The following is a 10,374-nucleotide window of genomic DNA, read 5'->3' as shown; positions in this document are numbered from 1 at the left end:
TTCACTGCAGGGGTGAGGGTCCCATGGCACTAGGTGGGGGTCCCAGCTCCCACAGGGCTCATTGGAGGGGTGGGGGTCCCATGGGATGAGGTGGAGGTCCCAGCCCTGGGGTTCACTGGAGGGGTGAGGGTCCCATGGCACTAGGTGGGGGTCCCAGCTCCCACAGGGCTCACTGGAGGGGTGGGGGTCCCTGCTGTCACTGCCCAGCAGTCGGCTGCTGAGGCTGCTGCTGCTGCTGAGGTTTCGGGGGGCACAGCTGGGTTTCCAGGGGCCACCGAGCCACGGCGAGTCACCGGCCACCAGCCTGCAGGGCAAGACATGCTGTCAGGGCATCCCAACCCCACCACAGCAGGGATCCCCCACCCCATGGCCTCTCACCTGCGGCGAGCTGCGGCATCCTGGCTGGCGCGGCGCTGGCAGATGAGGAGGAGGAGGGCGAGTAAGGCCAACCAGAGCATGGAGCCGGCGGCTGCGATGACAGCAGGCTGCCGCAGTGCCTGGACCACCCCGCTGCTCCCCGCTGTCAGCCCTGCAAGGGTCCCACTGGTGTCGCCTCGTGTCACAGACTTGGCCCCCACCCACTCCCCGCCTTGCTCCCCGTCCCCTACCCAGGACACCACAGGTGGTGTTGCTGGGGACCCCCAGCCCTGCACCGTTGAAAGCTGCCACCTGGACACAGAATTCGGCGCTGGGGTGTGGGAGGAGGGTTTCCAGGCGGCGGGTGCCTCCGTCCACTGTCCTGTTGGTGGGGCGCTGCCAGCCCTCGCCCACTGACCAGACCTGGCAGGCACCAAGAGGATGAGTCCCCTTAGATGATTACTCTTGATGGACTCCCTTTAATAGATCCCCCTGTGGATGGATCCCCTTGGATGGACCGCTTTGGATGGACCCCCTCAAATGAATGTCCCTTGATGGACTCCCATAGATGGATCCCCTTTGAATAGACTCACTTGGATGGGCTCCCTTGGATGAATCTCCTTGATGGACCCCCCTTGGATGGACCCCTTTGGATGGGCTCCCTTGCATGCCACTAGGATGGATCCCCTTGGGTAAATGCCCCTGGGATGGACCCCCATTAATGGACCCCCCTTGGGTGGATCCCCTTGGATGACTCCCCTAGGCTGGACCCCTTTGGATGAATGGCACTAGAGAGATGCCCTGGGATGGACCTCCACCTGGATTAGCCCCTTTGGATGAACCCTCATGTTGAGATCCCTCCTGGATGGACCCCTTGGATGGACCCTCTTTGGTCAGAACCCCCCCAGCCCTGCCCCCTCGCCCTGTCACCCCAAACCTGGTAGCCCCGGATGATGCCATTGTGGGCCTCAGGAGGAGGTGGCTCCCAGCTCACGACCACGGTGCCGTTCCCCGTCTCAGCCTGGCCCACGGTGACTTGCTGGGGTGCTGCACTGGGCACTGCCGGGACAGGGGTGCTGAGACCCCTGGGACCCCCAACCAACCTCCCTATCCTCCACCCAGGCATCCCTGGGGACATACAGCGCACCTTCCTCAGGTATCCAGAGGTGCCTGCTGTTGCTGTCCGAGCCCTGGGTCCCTCCAGTGTAAGGTCGGACCTTGAACTCATACTTGTAGCCCCTGCGGAGCGCAGGGATGACGGTGCTGAGCTCCCTGCCTGCGTCGTGTTGGACCCAAGGGGTGGTGGCCGGGAGCAGGCTGCGGTACAGCACCATGTAACCCACCGGCACCGGCACCGGCATCAGCATCTGAAGGGGATGGGAAGGGTTCCGAGTCATGGTGGGACATGGGGATGTGTCTCCAGCCTCATCCCCGTGTCCCATCCCTGCCCTCCACTGGGGACATTCTGGCATGACACTGACCCTCCAGCGGAGCCGGACAGCAGCGGTGGGCAGTGCCGTGCCATTGTCCAGGTGCAGCCGCACAGCCAGCAGGTCCCGTGGGGCAGTGTCCCGCCGGCCCGTTGGCAGCCGATCTGTGGGGCAGAGGGAGGAAGGCTAATGACAGCTCCAGGCAGGAGTGAGGTCCCCTGGCACCTGCCCAGACACCCACCTCAGATACCTGCACCTGATGTCTCCCTACATGTCTCCCTCCACTCAGATGTACCCCTTGGGGGGACCCCTTTGGACAGATACCTTTTGATGGGTCTGTCTTGGATGGACACATCTTGTATGGACCTCTCGGATATGGATCTTTGATATGTTCCCTTTGTGGACACGGGATGGGCCCCCCTGACACACCCCTATTGATGTGTACCTCTTAGATGGACCCTTTGGATGGATACCTCTTGTCCCATCCCCCTTTAATGGACCCCCACCTTGGACAGACTCCCTAAAATGGATACTCTCGTAGGAGCCAGTGTGGCTGGATCCCCTTTAGGTGGGCTGTCTTGAACAGATCCCCTTGGATGGACTCCCACCTCGATGCATCCCCTTAGGTGGATTCCCTTACACGGATCTGTTTGGATGGACCCCTTAGACGGATCCTGTTGGATGGATGCTTTTAGGTGGACCCACCTTTGGAAGTGCTCCCTTTGAATGGATCCCCTCAGCTGGATAGACCCTTTTTTGGTGGACTCCCCTCGAATGACCCCCTTGGACGAACCCCATTAGATGGCCCCCCAGATGGCCCTGGGTGCCTGTGAAGTCCCACCACTGACCCTCCACGTGGAGGAGGGCGGTGGCGGCGGCGGTGCCCAGCTGGCTCTGTGCTGTGCACACGTAGGTGCCGGCATCGGCGGCTGTCACGGCGTAGAGGCGCAGAGTGTGCTCCCGGTCCACCTCGTGCCTGCGGGTCACCAGCTCTCCGTCAGCTCCATCCCCACCCCAGGGACTGAACACCTTCCCCCTACCACCACGTACCTGCCCCAGGGTAGGTCCCCACGCTCCTTGTGCCACTGCACCCGTGGTGCTGGGTCACCCTGGGCACCGCAGCCCAGCTCCACGGTGCTGCCGGCCACTGCCACGGTGTCGCTGGGGTGCCGCACAATGGTCGGCTTCTCTGCAGGGTGACATCGAGGATGTGGCACCACGGCCGGGTGCGATGTGCCCACCACCCATGGGAGACCCTTGGCTTACCCAGGACGGAGACGCGGGCGCCCCGGCTCTCCCTCTTGCCCGCCGCGTTGGCCGCCACGCAGATGTAGAGCCCGGAGTCGCTCCTTTGCGCCGGTGCCACCCTCAACTTCCCATTGGTGACCACATACCTGTCACCCACCAAGTCCAAGGTCACCCCGTCCTTCTTCCAGGTGACGCGGGGTTCGGGGTGCCCCGAGGGGGGGACGCAGTCCAGCTCCAACGCTTGCCCCGCCGTGGTCACCAGATCGCCCGGCTGCAGGCGGAAATTGTCCCGCAGCACTGCCGTGGGGAGGGCACACCGTGGGTGGGGGGGACAGGATTTTCTTGGGGTCCTCCCACCCACATCACCCCCACTGGGTGTCCTTACCAGCCAGAATTTGTGGTGCTGTGGCTGCGCTGGGGGGGTGGCAGCCTGTGGGGTGACAAGGAGGCGGTCGGATGCTGGTGGATGCCCCAGGCGGGCACAATCTCAGCCCCAGGGTGGGCAGGGGGCAGAGTTAAGGGGGTTTTGCCCCCCCATGGGCTGAACTCACCTCCACGGTGCAGAGCGGTGAGGCAGAGCCCCAGGCCCAGCACCGTCGCCCAGCCGCCCGCCATACCAGCCCCAGCCAGCCTTCCCGCTTCCTCCCAAAATCCCAGTCCCTCCCTGTCAGCACCGGGGCCGGATCTGCCTCCGGATGGGGGGGATACAATAGCCGGATGTGGGGGCCGGGAAATGCCGAGGGGAGAAGGAGGGCTGGTTGTGGTGAACAAAAACAGCTCAGTCATGCTGTGGCAGTGGGGGCGCCTGGGCACAGTGGTACTGGCAGCATCTGCAGACAGTGGGGCTGGGGACACCAGCAGTTAATGAATTTAATTAGTCACCATAAACTCCCCCCATCCTCTGCCATGTTCAGAGGAAGACAAATTTAGAAGAAATGAGCTCTCAGGTGAGGACACCATCGGTAGGGACCAGAGTGAATAGGCCAGGGTCTCCCAGGCTCTTCAAGCTGAAACTCGAGTGCCAGCCAGGTGCATCGGGCTCGTGTGGTCTCAGCTGTCACCCACCTCTCATGTGTCCCCCCCACCCTGGGGAGGGTCCCTGTTCCACAAAGATACCCAAGGGTGCCGCCACTGGCCGGGTAGTATGTTTAGTTTATTGGTTAGTAGTGCACCCTGAGCACTCCAGGGTGCCCCGGCACCCACCCCGGGTGCCCCAGGGCCCAGCTCGCTTGGCCGGCCGCTCTCTGCTTTTCATCCTAAACCTATTTCCTGGGAAGGCCTGGGGGGGAAGGCGACAGCGTGTGCCCCAAAACCGGGGTATTTTCACAGAAAACGCCGGTGCAGTGGAGGGGCAGCGCTCGGGCCAGGGCTTCCAGCCCACATTTGGGGGACGGTGCATCCAGGGAGCTGGGGGGGCAGGAGGGATCCCCTATTTAGGCTACCTCTGTGCATGTGTGCGCTTGGGCGAGGTTGTGTGCCAGTGCATGCCCTGCTCCACGCTTGGGGGGGGTGTGCCACGGCAGGTGACACGCGTGTGCACTGGGTCTCTGGGTGTGCCGTGCGTGTGCTCCCCTGTGTGCTCCTGCACGCTCTGAGCACACTCAGCTGCACACGTCGTGCACAAACACCTTTCCCCGCGTGCCAAGCACACTCGGTGGCTGCTCTGTGCGAGTGCTGCACACACCCTCTCTCCTCACGCTCTTTGCACACTCGCCGCATTCTCCATGCAAATCCTGTGTGCATGCTCTCTCCATGTGCTCCATGTGCACTCTGCACGGACTCTCTCTGCACACTCATGGTCTCTGCGTGCTCTGTGCGCGCTCGGAGAACACCCCCAGTGTTGGCATGCCTGGAAATGCCGTGCATGGTCTTACCTGCACACCCCGTGCACGCTCCGCTCACACTCCGTGCAGTCTAGCTGTGTGCTCTGTGTGTGCTCTCTGCATGTGCTCCACACGCTCTCTTGCACACTCTGGGCATCCTCTCCCCGCACACTGCGTGCACACTCGCTGCCCACCCTCATGCCTGCCCCCGTGCAGCCCCTGTGTGCACTCTCTGTGCTCTCCTGCACGCTCCATGCACGCTCTCTCCGTGCTCTGCCTGCACGCTCTCTCTGCACGCTCCGTGCACACCCTCCCTCATGCTCTCTCTGTGCACTGCTCGCATGTTCTCTCTGCACACGCGTGTGCTTCCTGCACGCTCCCTGCACACTCATCCCGGCGAGAAAGCCATTAAAGCGACGCCCCAGGAAAACGGGGGACGGAAGAGGGGAGCTCCAGGTGGGATCAATAGGAAATTAGTGACTTTACGCCGAGTGGAATGATGCCCGGTGGCGGAAGCGGGGCTGTGCCAGTGTCCCCGCTTGTCGCACGCCGCCGCCGAAGCGCGCACAGTCCCCCCTGCTCAGGCGCTGATCTCCACGGCGTTGGCCTCCTCCTGCTCCCGGATGACATGGACGCCCGCAGTCCGCAGCAGCCGCGGAGCGCCGCGGGAGCGCGCTGGCGAACCCGGCGGTGACCTGTGGGTCCGCGTGGAGGCGGGCGAGCGGGCTGGGGAGCGATGGTAACGACGAGTCGAGCGCCCCACCGGCCCCGGCGAGCGACCGGCCGCTGGTACCGGCGAGCTGGTGTAACCCGGTTCAACTGTGCCGCGGGGTTCGGGTGGTGAATCCTCCTCTGCCTCTGGTGAGTCCTGCCAAAAGCCCACAGTAAATGAGCGTGGGAAGTGTGTGAGACCCTGTACCGGCATGCTACTGGCGCTACCGCCTGCTCACCTTATCCTTGAGGATGTACAAGGCCACTGGGTTTTTGCGCTCGTGGTCGCCGCTCCGTGGGATGCCCTCGGCTGCAGGGAAGCAAGGTGCTGCTCACAGTGCCAGCAGCATTGGTGTTCCCCCAACCCGCCACCACCATGCCAAGGCCAGCACTCACCCTCATGCTTCAGGCGCTCCTCATCCTGCTCGGTGTAGTCGGAGGCCGGTTGTGTCTCCGCTTGTCGCTTCTCCCTGGGAAGGGAGAGGGGATGGGGCAGCACCGGCATCGCGGTGGGGGCAGTGGGGGGGCTGCCTGCGGCTCAGCCAGGGAAGGGCCCATCGCTGTTGGGAGGGAGAGATGGGATGGGGTGGAATGGAAGGAGGTAGAATGGGGTGGGATGGAATGGAACAAGATGAGATGGAGTGAGGTATGATCAGATGAAATAGAATAGAACACAGCAGGAGAGATGCATCAAGGTGGGATGGCACAGGATGGGATGGTGTGGGACAGGACAGATAAGTCACGACAGGATGGGATGAGAGGGGTCGAGATGGGATGGGGTGGGTCGAGATAGGATGGGATGGGACAGGACATATGGGTCAAGGCAGGATGGGATGAGGTATGATGTGGTGGGACAAGACAAGATAGGATGGGAAGAGATGAGACGGGACGAAACAGGATGGGACGAGACAGGGTGACCCCCTTTGGCTCCCGTGTTACCCCCAGTCGTACTTCTTGGAGGGTTTCCAGCAGGCACAAACTGTCACCAGGGTGACGAGAAGGAAGATGCCTCCTGTGGACAGGATGATGTAGAGAGAGCTCCGGCCTGGGGGAGAGGAATGAGGGGGGAAAAGCCCCCCAACATTTTAGCTGGAAGCATCTGCAAGGGATGAATAACCCTGGCCGTGCAAGAGGGGGGAACAGTGGCTTACGGTAGACCGTGAGTTTCACAGGGACACTGCGGCCATGGCTGATGGGGTTCTCCACCAGGCAACTGTAGACGTCGTCGTCAGCCATGAGGACGCGGGTGATGGTGAGGATCTTCTGGTCGGGGGAGAGGAGCAGGCGGGAGTCGTTGCTCAGCGGCCGCCCGTCCTTCAGCCAGGTGTAGGTGGGTTTGGTGCCATTCTCGTGCGAGCAGTTGAGGGTGAAGAACTCGCTGAGCTCCAGCACCGTTGAGGAGGCCACCAGCACTTGTGGCTTCGAGATGGGAACTGTGGATGAGCAGGGGAACCGTGGTGACGCCATGTCTCGGGGGACAGTTGGGCCCAGGAGACAGGAAAGGAGACACCAAAACCCCACCAGGGATGTAACTTGGCTGTGCGGGGTGGTTGAAACCCCCAAAACCACCCCCCAGTTGGAGAACCCCCCCCCAAAAGTGGTCAGGGAAGACATCCTGTGGAGAACCGAATCTCCATGGGATGTCCTTCTTGCCCTTACTGTCCACGGTGAGGTTGATGGTCTTCTCGCCGGTGAAGGTGTCATCGGTGATGGACACCTCCACCTCGTAAGCGCCTTCATCAGCCAGCTGCAGGGGGCTGATGAGCAGCGAGCCGTTCTCCAGCACCCGGATGCGGTCGCGGTAGTCGGGCCGTAGGTTGCCGATGATCTCGGTGCCGATGGACTGGACGACGGTGACGGGTTTGTCCCTCTTCAGCTGCCACTTGACCACCGGCTTGTCGGCGCTGGCGCTGGCGTAGCGCACCGACAGCAGCGCCGCCTTGCCCGCCGTGCCACGGACCAGCGGCGTGGGGCTGGTGATGTTCACTCCTGCCAGCAGACCTTGGGGTGGAGAGACACACCTTGGGAGGTGCTGAGCACGGGGAAAACTAGGGAACTCCCTTCCAGAGCATCCCCAAAATGCCCAGCCTGTTTCTGTGACCTTTGCGAAGGTGTACACGTCACCCCCCGAAGTGCACGGGGGGTGGGAGCCTTCCTGAACCCCGATCAACATTGCTTTGGGCATGGGAGGTGGGGCAGTGCGACCCCCTGCAAAGATGCATTATGGCCACCAAAACTTCATCGGGGGTGGGAGTGGTCCTGCAGTCGGGTCAATGCGACCAACCCTCTGCAAAAATTCCTGTATCACCCCAAAAATGCAGGGGGGAGTGCTCCTGCAGTCAGGTGGATGCAACCCTTAGCAAATATGCACACATCACTCAAAAAAATGCAGGGGGTTGGGAGGCGGCTCGATGCAACCCTTGGCAAAGATTCATCATCACCCCCCCAAAAACTGCATGGGGGGTGAGAGCCCCCAGTGCCCAGATCAGTGCTGTGCTTTGCAAAGGTGCCTTAATCCCCCCAGAAATGATGGGGGGAGGATTTTGCATCCCACTGTCACCCCCATTGAATGCTACTGTCCAGACAAAGCCCCCCTCAGATGCAAAACTGCATCACGGGCGTCAGTGCACGTGCATCGCTCCTCATCGCTGGTTTTAAGCCAAAAAAAAAGCAGAGAAAAAGTGGAAAAACATGTTTTTTTGGGGGAGGGGCCTCCCCAAAACATCCTCTCTCCCCGAAATACCTTAGCTCCATCCCTCTCTTGCCATCCCAGGGGTCCCATCCATGAACCCCCCGTCCAGATGCCGTCATCCGACGGCGAACAAACCCCATATTGAAGAGGAGGGGAGAGTGGGAAAACCAGCTGGGGAGGGCGAAGCAGGAGCAAGAAAGGCCTTAAACAAGCCCGAAAAGTCATGGGACCTATTGGTATGCAGCGTCCGTGCGTCCGTCCTCCTCGGGAGCGCCGCACTTGCCCTGCAAACATGCCCTGACTCGCTGAATTTAGGGCATCCTCCATAGGGAAAACCCAGGCACGGGATGGGGATGTGGCCTTTAGTGCATTCTTGCCCCCTGCACACCTCCAAATCACTGCTCTTTAACTGTTTCTTCCCTATTTTAACCCAATTCCTAATTTTTTCTCCACTCTGGGTAATAAATTCGGGAGTTAATTAATAAATCAGGCAACATTCCCATTTCCTACGGTATCCCTTGGCTTAGGGATGCAGATCTCCCAGACTGTATCGATGGCTTCTGTTGAAAAGAACCCACCAAAAATCCTCATTTGCCAGCTCTTTCATGCAATAAATCCTATTTCTTTGCAAAAAGCACCACAGCATTTTTGGGGTGCCCTGGCTGCAGCCCTGGTGCTTTTTTAGGGTCTAAATCAAAGCCAGCAATGAACCCAGCTGGTTTTGCTTTGCATCCATCGTCCTCATCCGGGGGGAAATGGGGCCTCCCCAGGGCTGCTTTTGGGTCCAAACTTCAGTAAAATGGGGCAAAATTGTTGCAGGTGATTTTCTTTGTTGCCCACCCGGATGGGGTGGGATGGGGTGGTTTAGGGTTCATTGAACCCCAAAATGTGAGGATTTAGGGAATAAGTGATGGAGGAAACCTGAGTTGTAACGGGAAGGGGCAAACCTAGAAATGGGGTGAAAAATGAGATTTTTAGGAAAGAAGAATGGATAAGAAAATAGATTTGGAAATGTTGAAAAATGAGGAAAAAAGGGGGCTTGGGGAAGACAAAAAGCTGGGGAGAAGCTCGGGGTGGGGGCGGTGCCAAATTCACCCCCCCATCAGGACCCGCTTGGCTCCCGAAAGTGTTTTCCCCAGTTTTATTCCCAATTTCACCCCCTTTTTCCTGCCTCCCAAGCAGAGGGTACATTCGACAGCACAGCAAACCACCTCAGCACCCTCCCACCCCCCATCGGGTATCAGTATCATCACCCTCCGGCCCCCAACCTCCGTCTGGATACCCCCAAACCCCATGGAAAAAATGGGAAAAGCATGGAAAAACGGGACGTCTCCCTACCTGCGTGCAGCGCCAGAAGCCAGGTCACCGGCAGCAAGCAGGGGGGAGCGGGGTGGCCCCGCGGGGCGGCCGGCGCTCCCCACATTTCGGGCAGGCTCGCCCCCCGAATCGCTCCGCTTCCCCACTCCGGGCACGTCCCTCGGAGCTCCCGGCTTGGCGCTTCGCCCGGCTAATTTATTTTTTTCCCTTCTCTCTCTTTTTTTTTTTTTTTTTTTTGTTCTTGCCTTTCTCAATAGAGCCCTGTGTCCTGGTGGCTTTCGCCTCCCCAGCGGCCTCGAGCTGACATTTATTTGAGGAAAAAACACTCAGATTTGCAATTTTCCCCCTGTTACGGACCCCCAGTTCCATGTTTTCCCGGTTCCGGGGGCACACTCGAGGTTGGGGGCATCACCCCATCGAGCCCAAATAAGGTTTGCTGTCCTCTCTGCGGACAATCCAATGAGATTTAGGGCTCTGGACATCCATTAAGTTGGGATTTTCTTTTAAGGGGGCATTTTTCGAAGCTGGACCCCCACCCCAAAGGAGCTCCCCCCCTTTTTTTCTTCTCTTCCCAGGCTCTAAAACGAAGCTGCGGTCACATCCAGGCTTCGTTCCAGCTCCGATGCCAATTAGCACTGGTTTCCCGGGCATCACTGAATAGGGCAGCGGGATGTGGGGCAGGATGCCCGGAGCCACTTCCCACCCCCCCTCTGAGGTCTGCCAAGCTCATCACCCCCATGAGCCACCGCCCGCCCCCGCCTGGAGGCTCCCTGGTCCCCAAAAGGGCTCGAGACCT

The 10,374-nt window shown here is 60.3% G+C and overlaps 2 protein-coding genes across 2 annotated transcripts in view; both read right to left on the bottom strand.

Annotated features, from left to right (window-relative positions):
* Positions 1 to 3,653, bottom strand: part of ROBO4 (roundabout guidance receptor 4) — a 7,195-nt gene extending 3,542 nt beyond the window's left edge. The window contains exons 1-11 of the mRNA XM_027699322.1: positions 3,587 to 3,653; positions 3,421 to 3,465; positions 3,054 to 3,332; positions 2,838 to 2,976; positions 2,636 to 2,763; positions 1,839 to 1,951; positions 1,505 to 1,724; positions 1,295 to 1,416; positions 609 to 780; positions 379 to 529; positions 174 to 304 (exon numbers count right to left, since the gene is read on the bottom strand). Of these exons, the coding sequence (XP_027555123.1) occupies positions 174 to 304; positions 379 to 529; positions 609 to 780; positions 1,295 to 1,416; positions 1,505 to 1,724; positions 1,839 to 1,951; positions 2,636 to 2,763; positions 2,838 to 2,976; positions 3,054 to 3,332; positions 3,421 to 3,465; positions 3,587 to 3,650 (1,564 nt within the window). The 5' untranslated portion in view covers positions 3,651 to 3,653. The remainder of the gene's footprint in view (positions 1 to 173; positions 305 to 378; positions 530 to 608; positions 781 to 1,294; positions 1,417 to 1,504; positions 1,725 to 1,838; positions 1,952 to 2,635; positions 2,764 to 2,837; positions 2,977 to 3,053; positions 3,333 to 3,420; positions 3,466 to 3,586) is intronic.
* Positions 3,654 to 4,167: 514 nt separating this feature from the next.
* HEPACAM (hepatic and glial cell adhesion molecule) lies at positions 4,168 to 9,747 on the bottom strand. Its single transcript, XM_027699325.1, has 7 exons — positions 9,600 to 9,747; positions 7,229 to 7,570; positions 6,721 to 7,002; positions 6,521 to 6,614; positions 5,966 to 6,039; positions 5,809 to 5,879; positions 4,168 to 5,726 (listed from the first exon to the last, which is right to left on the bottom strand). Exons 1-7 carry the CDS (start codon positions 9,682 to 9,684, stop codon positions 5,439 to 5,441), a joined length of 1,236 nt encoding a protein of 411 aa, XP_027555126.1. The 5' UTR covers positions 9,685 to 9,747; the 3' UTR covers positions 4,168 to 5,438.
* Positions 9,748 to 10,374: the final 627 nt, after the last annotated feature.

Source organism: Neopelma chrysocephalum, unplaced genomic scaffold, assembly GCF_003984885.1.
Source record: "Neopelma chrysocephalum unplaced genomic scaffold, ASM398488v2 Primary Assembly neopelma1_138, whole genome shotgun sequence".
NCBI classification, from domain to species: Eukaryota; Metazoa; Chordata; class Aves; order Passeriformes; family Pipridae; genus Neopelma; species Neopelma chrysocephalum.
Note: the sequence above shows the minus strand (reverse complement) of the source record. Positions and strands in the feature narration are given on the sequence as shown.

Coding starts and splice junctions, on each gene's coding strand:
- HEPACAM (XM_027699325.1), bottom strand. CDS start 9,684: ATGTGGGGAGCGCCGGCCGCCCCGCGGGGCCACCCCGCTCCCCCCTGC. Junction 7,571..9,599: donor GCTTCTGGCGCTGCACGCAG/GTAGGGAGACGT, acceptor CTCCACCCCAAG/GTCTGCTGGCAGGAGTGAAC. Junction 5,880..5,965: donor GGAGCGCCTGAAGCATGAGG/GTGAGTGCTGGC, acceptor GCTTCCCTGCAG/CCGAGGGCATCCCACGGAGC.